Consider the following 17,616-nt stretch of genomic DNA (forward strand, 5'->3'; position numbering starts at 1 on the left):
TTTGGCCTCCAATACATGATTTCAGCTGCCTCCACTCCTCTCTACATAAATAAAGGAAGTAAATTTAGGAATTAAAGAAAAAAACCCTCATGTAATTCAAAGCTAAGTCCAAAATTTCTCATTGTTCATGAAGCTTGAAGTCAGGTCTGGAATATGATTTCTTATATCCAATCAGACCTTTTCTTCAAGGCTAAAAATTGACTTTCCTTTCTGAAGAAAGAGTGGGAGAATATGCCAGGCCATTATGGAAATGCATTTGTAGTTAGTCCCTTCTGACCTTCTGTCTAGTTACTTCAACAAGTGTCTCCCCAGTTCTTCTGGACACTCACTAGATGACACTGCAGCCATCTCCCTGCAACCTGATGTTTATAGAAAGCCAGTTTAGCTGTACCACATTGTATCACTGTTTGGGGCATCAATACAAACCTGTGCTCTGGGAAAAGATGAGTACTGGACAGAAAAGGATCTGTGCCAAACCTTTTGTGGCAGAGATGAATGCTTGTAGAGATGCTCTGCCCAAACATAAATAAGTGTTTTAAGATGCATTAATTAATAAAAAACAACAACAACAAACCCAAACAACCAAAAGACTGGAGGGAAAGAAGGGATTCTTTCAGTCAGTATATACTTACTGGAAATACAAGCCCACTAGTCAACTGAGTATTTGTCAGAATAATTCTGTCAGCAACCCTTTAGATTACCTTTCTGTTCCTTTGTTACCTCATCTTTCAAGTATTCTGGGACTTAGTAAATAGTTATAATGAAAATCACATACTGTTTTCAACTATTTTTTCTATGACTAGCATGAGCTAGGGCATTTGAACAAGTAATTCACTGGGGAGTGTTATTCCCGGTTTGTGCTGGATTCTGGTTTCTGCCCATTTGCATTGGTGCCCTGAAGCATTTTGTAGTTTTGTTGCTTGAAAAAAAACAGCTGCAGCACTGTAGTTACTCAATCACTCTCACACAGCAAATTCAATCGGCAGAATTCGTTCTGCAGCCACTTGTTTAATTTTTTTTGTGGTGGTGGTCAATTACACAATGACAATTGTCAGGACACTGGTACAAGGCTCTGTTCCCTAACAGGGAGGTCAAATGATATTTCAGCTGGTAAATAGTAGAAGCTCAATTAGTACATGAATCATTTAAAACCAGATTGAATGCAGCAGTCAATAACATTCTTTTGGGAGTAATCTTGCACTTGCAGAGGGATCTGTCTGCTTAGCAAGATAGCCTCAAGGCTGCTCTAACCTGTGCCTGAGGGCTGGCCCTGCACACAGCAGCCCAGGACAAGGGGAGGACTTAGGTAAGAGCTCCTCTTCCTGTGCATTTCCTCCTTTCCTCCCCAAATCGGACTGTACACTTAGCCATCGTGCCTGGAAATCTGGCCCATGTATCGGCACCATGTTTCCTCGTGGAGATCCACAGCCCAGTCAAGCAAAGCAGTGAAGAAGAAGACAGTGTCCTGTTCTGCCTTTTAATTGCTAGCATGGTGCTTAGCACACATGTGAATTCCCACACGGGAGGTATCTGTACTAGGAATGTAAGTAGCCAGTTTACAACCCACTAGTCAAATTCTCAGTCTTGATTTAGGGGCTCTGCCCTTACCCTGCTTGGGGACATATTTTAAACCATAACCATAGCAGCTGGTAGGCTAAATGATGAGTTCCCTGTGTTGTCCAGTAGTAAATGAAGACAAGAAGTTTCATTCTTGTTCCTCAATGGGTGTTTGCTCAGAGACAAAGTGTCTCCACTCAGGATGCATCCCTCCCTAGCACTGGGTGTTTGAGATAGGTCAGCCCCTTGAGCCAGACAGATTCTGTAGATACAAAATTGGGCTAGGGCTTCCACAAGGGAAAATATATCACTGCTATTATAAAGATCTCAGCTTACTCTTTTCAGTGATTTATATACTGCTAGTGTATAAACCTTTTTGTCCCTATATGAACTGTAAATGGTAGCCACATTTTTTTCAAATATGACAGTCTCATGCAGTAGGTTATTTTTTTCCATTAGTACACATGCCATTAAATCCATTATCCTTTCCAGTTTCTCTGTCAGTGCAATCTATCTCTTTGCTTTGCTACAGTTAATGCCACTATTAATTAATCTTATCCTTAATTCATACCTCTTATATTTTTTTTAAGTAAATGTAGAGCTTGTAATGAGATGGACTGACAGATTTTGAGATCAAAGGCACAGAACCTCACAGATACATGGGCACTCAATTACTGTTTAGGTACCCAACTTCCATTGATTTCAGCAGTAATTCCATGCCAAAATATCTTTGCAGATTGGTACCAAAATTTAGATTTACGTATTAGCTATAGCACAAAGTTCCCATCACTAGATCCATTTTGAGAGGGTCTGTGTCTAAAGGTATGAGAACATAGTGCGGGCTCCCATAGTCCATTCAATCACAGATGTTGCTGCAAGGATGTGATTGTACCTCTATTTGTGAGCATAGCTTTGCGACAGGACAAAAGCTTCTACCCAGCTGACGGCTGAGCATTCAGTTCCAACAACATTTCATACGCAGGTGGAAAGAGTTATTCGGTCCCTTCAAAACTTTCACCAAAGTCCAGGGGTAAAAATCCGAATTTTCTACCTCTTATTGATTTTATGTTCAAAATGTTGAAGAGGTGGGGGAGCCTTTGCCATTTATAGAGGATGCTTAGCTCGGTCTGCATCTTGTCTTCTGACAGTGTTTCCTGTGGATAGAAGAGAGCATCCATTCTGCTGAAAGTTGTTTTTTTAAACTACTGTGGCTGAATCAGCAATAGTTTGCATGACAGGCTGCAGCACTGAAGTATTTTCCATCTGGCAGGGTGGCATGCAGTGGCATGCTGCCTACCCCTACACAGCATGCCAGAGTGCACTCATCTTTAAGCTTATAAGCAGCTCCACCAAAGTCAGCCATGAGTCTTAGGCCATGACACTTAAGTGCTCTGTTGGACTGGGTTAGTGTGCTAAGTGTTTTTTCAGATTGTATCTCAAATGTCTTAGCAGCCTAAAGAGCTCTACATCATGCTCTGAAGGCAGGTGCTTATTTGTATACAGTAGGTTACATCAGTAAGCAACACCCAGATACTCTTAATTTCTATATGAGCAAAAATAATAGGACTCCTGCTATCTCTCCTCGAGTTTGCTTACTTATGAAACTCCAAGGTAGGCTTGCTGTGCTCTTTAGCAAATATTTCCTTCCAATAATATTCTAGTGTTTTGTATTGTGTCATACTATTGCACTGTAATATTTTTCATATAAAAAAGCAAAATACCTAATGCATGAATAAGAACCATGCCATTGGAGCAGCAGCTTTAGTGGAGGCTAGGCTATCTTTATGTCATAGAAAAGAAGCAGAAAGTAACTCTCTTCCAGTTACAGGGTGATGTAGCCCTACAGACATGCTGGAGCAGGCGCTCTGCTGTTCCCTTCTTAGATTAGGGGTCATCCGCACCACTTAGCCTCATTACCACGGAGGACACAAGCCACATGGGAATGACCAAGCACTCTCAGTTGTATTCCTCATCATCTGAAATGAAAGAATATTAAAGGAGCTTGACACTCTACTTCAAAGGTCAATAAATAATTCTCAGTGTCTCCATATATAAAGCAAATGACAGTGGACAATAGGCACAGCTTTGTCTCCTGTGCTGAATGTAGTTTAAAACAAAGTGACAGGAAATAATGAGGACTAAATTGGTGAATTGGTTTGTGTGTACTGGGGATCAACCTGTAATACACATTGCACCCAAAATACAGAACTTCAGAGAAGAGCAGCTTTAAAGCGTTGTAGCACACACTCTGACTGCAATACCTCATTTACAGAAATACTGGTATTCCTCATTACTGTCCCATAGTCACAACATAAACTTAAATCAAAATCTTAAACTACCTTGTAATAAAATTGAGTGGTATTAGAAGATAAACACTGCTGGAAAATGATTTTATTAAGGTAAGTAGTAGAGCAAGTGAAATGCATCAGCTAAGAACTGGCCCGAATGTTACATTTTTACTAATACTTCAGCATCAGTATTTATGAATGAAATAAACTACAAAGAGGCAAGGGATGACTCATGCATTTGTGCTTTTTAAACAAAAGAATAGGATGAAATAACAGCCAAACACTCCCCGTAACAATCCAGATGGAGATTGCCCAGAGAAAATGAGTGGCAGCATACAGACCTTTATGTCACCATACATCTCCCTGTGACATGAGGAACTACTGTGCAGTCACTAACATGTTCAGGGGTCATAAATAGTAGGTAGTGAGTTCAGCGGCAGTAACAGAAATGACAGGATGCTCTGCACCCTTCTAAATCTGCTGCTGTTCTCTCTTGCCTTTTCTAGTTATTCTAGTAGGTGCTTTTTTTTTGCCCCAGGAACCTCAGCCTGAGCTCACAAGAAATGGGGCTAGCAGTGTGCTAACACAAGTGCTACAGGCTTGATGGGTTCAAGGATTCTCAGGCACGGGATTCAATATAAAATTGAAAGCTATAAATAAATAAGGACTCTTACTCTGGCAAAGATACAATTCAGGTGAGAGAGAGGACAGAGCAGTGCAATTAATAGTTATTACACTAAAGAACCTTTATCATCAGTAAATTATACTAGGATTGAAGACAGTAATTTGAGCAAATAATTCCATTCACAGGCTTTAGCTGAAGTAGGTCCCATGAGTCTGTCTAGCGTGCTGGTGAAGGTGCATTCTGGTCTGAGAGTTCCCACTGCTTTGGCTTTTTTGTGGCCTTTTAATGTCTTCATCCACTGCCTCTACTCCCCCCTCACCAGGCAGAACACAAAAATGACATCTGATGTAACATGGTGAATTCCAAGCATTTAAAATCTGAAAAAAGCACTAAAAAAGCAGAAAAATTGACTTGTATAAAAAGATCAATAAATGTTTTCCAAATCAAAACATTTCTTCTGATTTTTCTGCGTGTAAATTTCATTGTTTGAGGAAGTTCTCCGTTAACCATGCTAGCCTGAAGCTTTCTCTGACATGACAAAAGAAAGATTCCTCTTCACATACTCACATAGCTCCAGAAGCTGAGGAAGTGCAAAAGGCAATAGTGCTGTGCAAAAGGCAAAGGCAACAGTACTGTGTTAGTACCTCTGCTGACTGCCTTTCTGTGCTTATCAAGCCTTCTTGAATCTGTCCTCCCCAACTGGGTGCCCTTTGGTCTAACAACACTATTTTTTAAGGGATTTTTTTCCCCGCTATTACCTCTATCTTCAAAGTACAAATTTCTCCTTAACAGGTGTCGTCTTCTGTAAGCATGTTTTTTCTGTAACCTGAAAGCTCCAACCGTGCCTTCCTCGTGATCATGGAGACGTGGATTCCTCTTCTGCCCTCCAGAACTCCATCCCTGTTTTCATTTTCAAATTATCTGTTGGTTTATGAGCAGCACCTCAGGCTGTCAATCTCTGAAAAGGCCCAGTGTCACAAGGATGGAATATTTGCCTCTATGTATTTAATCACATGATGCAATTCTAATCAACCTGCAAAAAAAGCTGCATTAAAATAGAGGACAGATCATGCTACAGTTAAATTGTGATTTTGCTCTTGAGATAAAAAATGGATATTAATGTTCATGTTGCAAAAGAAAAGTGTACTTCACAGTACATAAATATATGAAGTTTGTTATTTTATAATACATCTGTCTGCATATTTTAGAGTATTGTTTCATTTTATTACATTTCTGATCAAGACTGATGCTCATTAAAAAATTTAACATGACAATGAAAAATTTTATATGGAAAATTCTTGTCCGCTATTACAACTGCTATCTGTTCCACTTTTTGGAAACCACAGCAAATTAGTCTTGGACCATGGTAATCTTAATTATATCTTGGAATAGATGATGTTGGAAATATATTGAATAAACTCTTTTGGTGAGATTGCCTTTGCCTCTTAATTCAAAATCTCTATGTTCATATGCTTACATTATTTAAATTACAAAAGGCAGGCATCTGAATAATGGGATGCTTTGTTGGGCAGTCATATTCATGAAAATTCATTCAGTTGTGTGGAGGGTCAAAAAAACAGGGGGACAACTGCTTACTGATCAAAATGTAACATAAGCTGCACCATTTCATTATAAGCGGCATAGTGCAAAGACTAAAAAAGAAATTTTTATGTGATCTCAGAATTGTTTATCTATGAATTTGGCATAATTTTAGCTAGATAGCTGTTATAATCCAATCTAGTTAGTTGATTTATTTCAAAAAGGCGGTAAATAGGGGCCATTCTAAAGGGTGACACAAGCACTCTGCAGACCGAGTGGCTGATGTGAAGGTGTCAGATGAGAACATCACCAGCTCCAACGCTTTTTTTTTTCTCCAAAGTTGTATCAAATTGAAAAGTTGCCTCTTTAGACAACTAAAATCTTGACCAAGTTTTTATCTCCTCTCAGTTGGCCTATGAGAAGTATGAAATAAAGCCTGACTTAACATAATGGATCAGCTGCTACCATGATCATTTTGCAAGGTGACTGACTGCTGGCCTGGCAGCATCAGTTGGGTGCTCGCTGTTTGTAGTGTTCCCAGAATGGGGGAACTTGCAGAGCTGCTCCAGGAAAAGCGGTCAGGACATGTGCACACATAGTGCAGGTGATACAGCTGGGAGGTTCATCTGTGCCACATGCAACAAGACACAATGATAAAAGGGGATTGGTGACAGTAAAGCACTACCATGGGCTACAGGAAGGGTCCTGTTTCACGCGCATGTCTACTGCGCAGTGATCAGTGATGTGTTTAAATAACACTTAGACGAAGGGTCCTGGAGCAGTGACACAGAATGTGCCCAGGCCTCCCTGCATCCCTGCCCAGCAATCACAACAAGCTGTCTGGGGGCACCTGAGGGCATGCTAAACTGGGTGGGATACGTTTCATGAACTGCTCAAGAAAAAATGTAAATAACCAGCTGTTCCAACTTAATCCGACGTTTGCAATGTGCAGGTGATATACTGGATCACAAAGCAAACTATCTTGAGCAAAGCTGTCTAATGTTATACTTGGGCTCTTCATGGAATTGACAGTGCTATCAGATTTTTGTGGGCCTTCTTTCCTTCCTGCTTTCACTAAACTCCCTTGAAGGATTGTGGTACATCTTATTCTATACACTATTAAAATATTTTTCTCTAACCAATCACTATCTCCTGTAACTTCTTAAGGTAATTTCGCTCCCAGAGACACATCTCCCTGCACATTCTTTGTCGCTAGGTGTCCTTGAAGACATTCAGAATTATAAAATTGAAACAGCAGCTGCTGTCTGTTTGGCCAACCTACTAACAAACTGGCAGAGCAGGTTACGTGGGAGGCCAAACCCACAAAGCCACTGAGCCTGATCAACTGTTCAACTCGTGCTACAATGAGACTCAAAGAGACCAGCCAACGCTATTCAGATCCAAGTCAAAGAAATTAAAGTGTGGATTTCTAGGCTTTTTTCTTTAATCTCAGAGCACAGTTCTAAGCTTTAGCTGATTTGATCAGAGTGTGTAAAGGAAAATCTTCAACACTTGCTGCTGTTCACCCATTGAAGCTCACCTCGTCATGTTAGACATCAGTGACATTCACCCTTGCAAAAGGAAAATAGAGGTGTCAGGCCCAAAATCATTAGGTAATTAAGAGCTCTGTGTTGGTGCAAGGCTGTACTGCCATCAAGTGACCTGGAGCAGCTGTCACATCAATGTTAGTGAGGAGACGACAACCCTCTCAGCCCCACCAGTAAATCTAGTGTCAATGTGTCATCTTTGACTAACATTCGACTCAGATGAACTCCCAGAAAATATCAGTAGCAATTGTAGGTCCACCACATTAAGGAACAGAGGTCATTGTCATAAGAATATTTTTTAGGCATAACATGCTTGTTCCCCCATCTTGATCAGATGTTGCCCATCCTGTTTAGAGGCTATTTAGATATGCTGGTATTCAAAGGGAATGATTTGCCATGTTCCATCTTCTGACAGAAAATGGAAGTTCTCTTTCACTGTGTAAGTCTATATATTTCATTTTTCTCTTTAAGTTTCTCACCCTTTAATAGAAATAGTTATCATTTTGATTAGAAATCAGGCATGCATTGTAATTTTTATGGAAGAAATTTTTGAAAACATATTTCCTGCAGTTCAGCAACTTTACTCCTCCTCTCTATAATCAAGTTTAAATTTTGACTTCATAGAGGGCTCTTTTATTTGCATGTAGGCTTTCCAATTAATGAAGATATTTGGATTTGCCACAAGAAAATAAGGAATCAGAAGGAAGCAGTAACTGATGCCAGCCTAGATGACAACTATGTTATCCTTCTTTTTATATTTCAAAAACACAGAAGAGAGGGAAACACAATTGCAATGTTAACACAATTACTTTAAATTTGGAGGTAAATATATTTTTTTTTTCATTTCTTGCATTTTCCGAGGGAGAATGAAGAGAAAGAAGAAAGCTAATGGCTCTACATCAGAGTCAACATGAAAAATGTAGGTATTTTCAAACCAATACAGATTTTTTAATGAATTACTGTAAAATGTGGAGCTAAATATTTGCTTACTATATAATTTAGCATAAAACAAATATAGGACATGCACAATCAGAAATGTTGTTGCTTGTTGGAAAGACATAAAAAATTTTAGTCAGTCACAGACTGACAGACATCCTTGAGGTGAAAACAGAACTGCCAAGTATACAAACATTAACCAGGAGCTATAATGGATTTTCTTATATTCAGAGAATGTTAAATTCTCTGTTGCAGAAGGTTCCTGGAGTTCAGTAAATACCTTTACTCACATTCAGAATTCCTTAGTTGGGAAGAATTTTGTACAATGATTAGAACTGAAAGTTAATACATTCATCTCTTTTTGTAAAATATGCACTCCTGATTCACCTATTGGAGCTGCTTGTAAAGTTGACTTACGGAAATCCTTAAAGAAGAGTCTGTCAGCACTTCATGGCACTGAAGATGTAGGGGTTTTCCCATGTCTTCTCCTTTGTAGGCTGAAAAAAAAATCTCTTCTGTTCCCTAAAATCATAAACTTTCACCCAAGTCAGCATTTACAAGTAAAGGGCAGAGAAATCCTTCATCTAGAGTAATCAGCCACAGGCACAAGTTCCTCAGAAGGACCTGAATATCTCCAGCATTCAGAAGTGGAGTCTCTTCTTTCTCCCATGGCAGCTTTGCCCTGCAGCTCTGCAACCCAGAGCACAGCATGTGAGCAAAAGTAAACAGCCCAATTCATTGTGTTATTACCACCATTCAACTGCAAAAAAACCAAACAAACCCCACCTCTACTCAAAATGTATTCAAAGGACACATACAACTGAACATACTTTCTGACGCTGAAGAGAAGCTGGTTATCTAAAAGAATGTATTTTGAAGAGTCTTTCTAAAGTTTTCAAAGTCTTTACCTACAAAATATATAACTGCTTAGTTGCAACTAAATTAGCCTAAATAACAATGCACTACAGTAATGAAAGGGAGTGATTTGTTCAGTTGTCTCTGTCCAGGAAAAAAAAAAAAGCTGTTGAACATATGCTTCATTTTAAACACAGATGGAATTAAGCATGTGCTTCAGTTCTTTTCTGAGTCAGAACTAAAAATTAAAAACCGTAGCTATGTAATACTTTGCCATGTTACAGTAGAATCAACTAAAATATTGCCATCATATTCTTTCATATGATTTCAATATCCTGCTTTGAGCAGGGGGGTTGGATAAGACGACCTCCCGAGGTCCCTTCCAACCTCAGCCATTCTGTGATGCTGTGAATACTGCAGACATGAAAGCATGTTACAGTTTTATATTCATTCATAACATAAGCAATATAAAGCATTGTCATTGTTTATCTGAATAGTAAAAAATTTACCAAAAGGCAAATGTGTCATTCGGATCATTCATGTTTCTTTATTGAGCTTTGATGAAAAACAGTCCATTTGAAATACTTCCAGCAACCATTTCAATCCCAAATGCTCAACACAAAAACTTGGTATCGAAATTCAAACATATAAAGTTACATCTCATTATAATTTAATATTTAACAAAGCTAATCATTTCTGATTTTTCATAATTAAGTTTACAAAAATAACATTACATTTATAAAATAAATCAGCTTTTCCCAATAAATTACAGTGGTGGTGTTCTTATTCAAAAATGTAATATATCGTACAAAATAGATAACAACTTTTTGTCAGATAAAATACTAAAGTATATTTTTCATCCAGTACATTTTGGCAGTGTGTGACAACATTTAACTGTACACTTTATATCTAAAGTACAGTGTAAAAACTAAACCCATTAAGCTATTATTCAGACCACTTATATAAGGCAAGGGTGGCCAACTTGGGGATTACTTTTTATTTCCAGTTAAATGTTTTTAGTCAGAACCAATACCACCATGTTTATGCAACCAACTTAATTAATCTGACCCAGTAAAGTCATGCAGAGCCAACTTGAGTCCAGCATTCTTTCTATGACAGGTACACAAAAGTAACCCACATCAGTCAACTTTTGGGCTGCTTGGTATTTCTCGTGCATGCTTTACTTTTTTCTTTCTCCACAAAGCATTGGTGGACAATTTATAAAAACAGCACAGTCCAGATTCCCCTAAAGTTAATGGTAAAACTTCAGTACTTTATTCTGTCATAAAAACTCATATTAAAAGGGATTTGTAAAAAGAACAATGCACTGATAAAAACTAAACAGTAAACAGCAAAAAGAAAAACACTCTAAAAAGCAAAAGGTACACATTAAGGGCTACTGTACACAGACTTTGCAAAAGCAACTACTTTAAAATAACATCAAAACCCACAGCATCTACCTGGTGGTAAGTGTATTCTCATTAAAGCCTGTTGAAAGTTCAGGTCAGCTCAGCAATTACTGTGGTGCAATTCCCACCTGCAAAAACGTATCTGAAGAATCATACCAGTTTGAGCAACTTTCAAATGCCAGAGGTATAACATCACCCATCTTTGGATGCTGCAGTTAATGCAGGTGTCTGGTTCAGGATGATCAATATCTGACCTTGTGGAATTTCTGACTCCACTGTTTTCTCTTTGCAATAGTTCATCAAACAGCAATATTTTCCTCTCCTTTTTCCGCCCTCCATTTCTCTCTTACATAACATCTGGGAAGAAAGTCTACTTTAAAGTACTAAAGGAAAATAATTCGTTTCTGGAATAAATGCATTGTGCAAAGTGGTGATTTTGTTATGATGTCAGTGTTGTATGAACAACATATCACTTTATGTATCCTAATAGATTGTCTTCACAAATTGTAACTGAGTAAGTATATGTCCAAGTGAGTATGTGTCACAAGGTCCCCCTTGTGCAAATCCACAGAGGGTCCAAATCCAGATGGGTTCGTTAGTACAGACTCCAGATACAAAACTTAGTGTTGGAACCTCCCAGACTGGAAGGGAAGGAAGAGGAGAAGAGGGCTCGTCACAGTAAATCAATTCATCCCAGTCTTCTGAAAACTCTTAAAAATCCAGAGGATGAGTATCTGGTGTGCTTGCTGCCTTCTAGCTTGAAATACCATGGCTCAAACCAGGAACATCTGGAACTGAACTCAGGCACATTTGCTGCTTGAGTCAGTAAGCCGTACCTCTCCAGACACAGTGCTGCTACATAACTACAGTTTCTCTGTAGCTGAATTTTAGAGTGATTGCTAAAACATATATTCATTAGCCAGTTAGGCAAATAAACACAATGGCTAACATTTACACTAGTAAATTGAACAGTACAAAGTCTACATCCAGCCCTGAGGTCAAGTGGCATGGTCTGGCCATATTCCTAGTTATACTCTCTGTGCCCCTGAAGAGAGGTGGCCATATCGAAAGTACCTGGTAAAAAGTGTCTTTGGACTGGCCTAATCCCCAAAGTGTGCCCAGAAATTGCTTGGGAAAGTAATAGTCCTGACCAGAAAACATACTAGTCCTTGTTCTAAGTACTTCGCAATTTAAATGCTAGCACCTATGCCTTGGCACTGTCCAATTGACTGATACAGAAATTACTTTGTATACAGATTTTAAAAAGTCTTCAAATGTATTAGCCTATGGCAGGACCTCTGATTCATACAAATAACTAAGCAGTGAGGAATTAATGGAATCTTAAGTTTTGTCTGATCAACCCACTTTTTTGTGCCTACAATTCACAGCTAAACAAGCACTAACAGTTCTGCCACAATTAAAAAATTATATACACATTTAAAACAATAATATTAAGACAACAACTAAAACAGGAAATAAAAAATGAATCTGTGCAGGTATAAGATCTAAAACTCATATCAACCTCTATACATATTTGTCAGACTGCAGTGTCCACAGTTACAGTTTTATGTGGCAGTCAGAACAGTATTACTTTCCAAATCATGAGGTGTTTTAAGAAACACCCACAGTAGTGGCTGCTGAGGAAATAATTTCCTTTTTAATCCTGAGATTTTAAATGTGCAAGTGTCCTACCAATTTATCTAGTGCATAAAAAGGAAGAAGGGAAGGAAGGAAGGAAGGAAGGAAGGAAGGAAGAAAGGAAGGAAGGAAGGAAGGAAGGAAGGAAGGAAGGACAAGTAAGACAGACAGAAACATCACAATGGTTTTTGTTTCAAAATAGATTGCTGTGCAATGACTGAAGCCTGATTTGTAGACATTTTGTATTCTTGCCCAGAGCCTTGAGGAGGGGAAGGTAATGGAGTTTCTGGAGTTGCTGAAAAAGAATATAGAAACAATTATGTATTTTTACATTCTGACCTACTCTGCATACAGAGATAGATACTACTGTGCTGAACGGAAGTTCTGTTACATTAGGCATGCTAGGGAAACAGAATATTTTAATTCTCAGAATTTTTAGTTTATTAAAAATTGTGCATGTGAAAACAATCATATATCAGAATGGTGATGGATTTTTTAAATATTAAATTCAGGTCAAAGTCTCTTACTTAACATTGTTTATATACATAAGGTTCTAATGCACAATTATTTTACTGTAAGAACGCTGATGAAATAACTTTGAGCATTGAGGAGCCACCAATCTAAATAATATTTTTAAATATAACAGTGACATGTTATGACAGAAAGCTAACTTGCAATTACTTACAAATCTGTTCTGTATGTAAAGGAGCAGACATTGAACTTATGAGGATAGTTTGGCCAGTTAATGGATCTTGGGCTAAGTGAGGATGTATTGGATGATGCAGATGACTGGCATCATTAGAAGTACCTGCAAAAATAACATGAGCATTTATTAATTCAAAAGACCATGCTGTCACCAGCAACTTAAACTTCAGTAATTACATTTCTGCAGAGCAAATATTTTGATTGGCAATTTGAATAATTGCCTCTGGGTATTCATTAAACAATTTAACCAGACCAACCACATTAAGCACCGTATTTGTTTTCTCTGTTTTGACTGCATTAACAGTGGATTTCATGAAGTATTTGTAGGGATTCTTCCGCGTGCCTAGGGAATTGTATGTCTAGATATCCAGCAATGACTGAGAAGAACACAGCACAATCTCAGGTTGTAGGACTGAGTTAATAAGATGAGCAGCCAAGACAAGAAGGCTTTAGATAACAATTATATGACCCAAAGCTCAGCCAGCAAGGCAACAGTCAGAGTGCTTGCTTACATCATGATCCCCTCATGATGTATGCTAAATTCAACATAACACAACATTGTAAATCTAACAAGCTGTTAGCCTACCTCCCAGTAACATTTCCTGAAGTAAACTGTCAATTTTAACAATTCCAAATAGTTTAACCAATTGTATTTGCTCAATCATTTGCCAAGTGATGCTCTGGAGTGTGGGCAGTAGAAGCAGAAGTTCACCAAATCTTCCTCGGGAGTCATACTGACGGTCATTAATATAATCCTCTAAACTGATCTGGACTTGGAACCGCATGTTCTTAATCTTCATTGGATTACTCAGGCCTTTTGCATCTTAAAAATGACAAAATCTTAAAGTCAAGACAGATTATGATTTGGGAGGAGCATCTTACTTTTTTCATTTAATTCTTTTCCATCCAGGTATATAACATGAGCACATGGTACCTCAACAGAAATTACTTCCAATATAATCACATCTAAAATAATTCTGAGAGATATTTTTGAAAAAGTACCTGGATCAAAAAACACAATTGCTTTCAAGCAAGCATACTCATTGTCATCTATTTGAATTTCCTGGAAGGGTCGAACTAATTCATCCAGAATCCGATTTGCCACTCGGCTGATTTCTACTTCAGTACTGTTGCGATGGATTATGTAATTGTTGCCTTAGAGAGAAAGAATACCAACATGCAGATTGATATAAAGACTTTGATGCAACATACTAGATGAAGCCCATTTTCAAAAGCGTATCTCATTTCGCTTAATCAAATTAATATTTTTTTGAGTAGTAACTTTCCTTTGTGTCATACAAAACTGTTTGCAAACAGAGTAAGTGCAAAATACAGCTGTCACCCAGTAAATAATCTGTGCACATAAATATGCCAACATGTACAGTAACCGATTAGCCCATAGAGCTGAGGTCCATATTTGAATGCACAAGTGTGGAGCAAATAGGCCTTCAACTTTATGTAATAGATAAATATAATTATAAACTGATCTTAAAATTTATTCTTCCCCCATTAAAATACTATATTCCAAACTGAATGATCAGGATTCATCAATGGTCGAAGAAGCCTTCTTCCAGAGGAGACACCAGGAATTCTTTTTCTAACAGAAGCTTTTGTTACTCCTAAGAAAAACCGTAAGCATCATAAAAATTTTCAGAGTACAAAATAAGTTTTTAATTTATGTTTCAATTTTAAATTGATATTTTGAAGAAGTCTCCATCACAGCATCTTAATTCACCTTCTGTCCAGAAGTGATCTAACGTAAGTTATATCATATAACCCAGTGAAGGATCCACTTCAAGTGACCAAGAATATGCTTATGCAGGCATGACTGCTCACTGTGCCATGGATTCACCCATCTCCCACGTGGCAGAGGACAACAGGTATGCTGTTTGCATGATGGCTACATGGCGACTGCCAAGGCAGCAGTGAGAGGGCTCCTGAGAAAGCGAATTGCAGGGAACAGGCTATCCAACTTTTTAGTCTATAGGGTGTTCTCTGACTGCGTCTGAAGGGCTCTTGAGAAAGCTCCAGATAAATGGTTTTCACAAAGATTGAAATTAGTACATGGGCCACAGGTTGGCTGCTCCTCTCTTAATCAAAGAGGTTTTATGGAGCTTTTGTGTTCTGGTTTTTTTATGGGACAAAGGTGCAGAAAGGATGTTCATGTAAGGAGAAAATCTGCCAGCCACCCCCTTAAGTTGTGGCTTCTGGTATCCATTTAAACCTTTAGCCGTATTAACTCACAGGAAGCTGTTCACCTCTTTTGCTGGAAGGGGGCACGTGACATTATACCATTAAATAGCTATTTAGCATTCACAGAATGCATTGCTTTGATTGTGCCATATCAGTTGTCCTACTTAAGTGATTACATGGTTGCTAATGTACTACAACATCATCATTATTAATTAAAACAAAACCAATATTTACCTAAAAGTAAAATGTCCTTATACGCCATGGACCGCTTTGCTGCTCCAAGCAACAGGTGTTCCCCAGCATGTGCTCTTAGCAGGGCAACCTCAAGAAAAAAACAGCAGACTCTAATTAGACAATAAAGCAGTAAGTTTCAATAAGGGTAAAAGAAATGAGGATGCATATTACTGTGAGTGCATTCAGCTATAGGTACATGTTTAAGATTTTTAAAATTCTAATGTAAAAATGTACAGTGAATGTAAAAACACTGTACTAGCAGTACACTATAATTAAATTATCATCCCCTGTTAGTTCTAGCATTTGGTCTATATTTTAAACATACAGCTCTGCAAAATACTTCTCAATAAATTCATACTTGCATTTATTTCCTAGTACAGTTTTCTCTGGAATTTTAAGTTGACACTAAAGACTCTGGTGGGCTGGAATGAACTGTTACAGAATATTCGGCACTATCAGTGTTTCATTTTTCTCACCTTGAATGAAAAACTTATGGGACACTCAAAAGAGCTTTTTCCCCAACAAAACCAGATATGCTAAAATATCCATTACCATCAACAAAGAAGAAACCTGATTCATCCCGGGAAGACACTTTGAAATGTGGTCATTACATTACTCTTTGTCACCTATTTACTTCCCTTGGTTTTAGTATCTGTTTGAAACTTCAGCACTAGCCTCTATTTTCTCAAGGAACTCCTTCCTTGGCAAGTAATTATTTTCTTACGAATCCAAGCCAGTACTTTACGCATGATGTAAAGGTACACAGCACCTAGGAATTCTTAATGTGTGAAGACTTTTCACCTTGTCAGTAGAGCTAACTTATCTGCTCCGGCCTGCTCTAGGGTTTGTAAATAGGCTGATTCCCACATGAGGAATCGTTTGCTCAAAACCAGACTGTTTATTTTATAATTAAATGCACAATGCCCCTTAGAAAGGCTATCACAAATGCAAAAGTGGCATTTGTTTTAACTCCCAATACCTTTGTCACACTCTTCTTAGGTACTTAATGTTCTGGATTATTTCCCAACATGTACTCTTCAAGCACTGCAGGGGTGCTTTCAGCCTATCTTTCTAAGGTGATATCTTTTTTTTTTTTTAAAATACAGGAGCTTTTTAATGAGGTCTGATCCCTTCTCTTTTCCTTCATGCCATCTTAAAAATAAAAACAGCAATATTTTTGCTCACTTTTGTTGCTCTTGTGTAACCAATGCATTAAAAAATTCTATTCTTTACATGAACCGATTTTTAAATTATTCCAGTATGTTGAGATTGTGCACACATATCACACTCTGTGGGTCTGAAAAGACATCAAGGCCCTATCTGGGGGGTCTTCTGTGGGCTGAAACACCCTGTATTCCTGGGGAAAAGTATAAGAGGGAATGACTCAGTTTGAGTCTCAAACCCAAGGATGATTTAACCGTCCTTACAGGATTTTCCTAAAAACTGAGAGACTGAGGAGGCAAAAAGGAGGAATTACACAATTCAACTTCATAAAGTCACTTTCAAGCTGAGTCAGATTTTGGTGGACTGGAATCAAGAGATCCTGAGCCATGAATTAACCTCCTGCCCAGGCAGCCGGTAAGGGAACTGCTCACCGCAACATGGAGACACTGATTCCAAGTGTGCTAGCACAACTTACTCCGAAAGCCAGTGATATATCAGGATATATTGCAGATGCAATGATAGATCAGACCTCTGTCATAAAAACCCTTAAGAATTTTCAAGGTTTGGTGCTTTTTTCCCCTGCGCTGATTATATACAATATAATTTTAGTACACTGTATTATATGAAAGATTATTTGCTATGGATTGATATCAGTATGTTTGGCATTTGTTTGAGATTCTAATGGATTTTATTTTTTCCAAGTAGAGAAGACATGCTTCAGATTAAATAACATGCTGTCTTAAACCATATTATAATGAAAGGTGAACATGAAATAAACACTTTGCAAGGTCTGAAAAAAACATGGCTTTTTTTTACAAGATTTTTTTCATTTTTCCATGCAGGTTGGTATCTCTGCTTCCAAAACAATACACAAAGCACAAAACAATTGAAGACATAGTAGGCTGCTGCTTCTTTTCATTAGTGTG

At 38.1% G+C, this 17,616-nt stretch overlaps 1 protein-coding gene across 4 annotated transcripts in view; it reads right to left on the reverse strand.

The window, feature by feature from the left end:
* Positions 1-9,869: 9,869 nt before the first annotated feature.
* HNF4G (hepatocyte nuclear factor 4 gamma) overlaps positions 9,870-17,616 on the reverse strand; it is a 61,047-nt gene continuing 53,300 nt past the window's right edge. For all 4 annotated transcript variants that reach the window (XM_055705708.1, XM_055705709.1, XM_055705706.1 and 1 more), the window contains 5 exons: positions 15,527-15,614; positions 14,102-14,254; positions 13,686-13,922; positions 13,080-13,202; positions 9,870-12,689 (listed from right to left, as the gene is read on the reverse strand). In XM_055705708.1, coding sequence (XP_055561683.1) covers positions 12,571-12,689; positions 13,080-13,202; positions 13,686-13,922; positions 14,102-14,254; positions 15,527-15,614 — 720 coding nt within the window. In that variant the 3' untranslated portion in view covers positions 9,870-12,570. The remainder of the gene's footprint in view (positions 12,690-13,079; positions 13,203-13,685; positions 13,923-14,101; positions 14,255-15,526; positions 15,615-17,616) is intronic.

The sequence above is a fragment of the Falco cherrug genome, chromosome 3 (assembly GCF_023634085.1).
Source record: "Falco cherrug isolate bFalChe1 chromosome 3, bFalChe1.pri, whole genome shotgun sequence".
NCBI classification, from domain to species: domain Eukaryota; kingdom Metazoa; phylum Chordata; class Aves; order Falconiformes; family Falconidae; genus Falco; species Falco cherrug.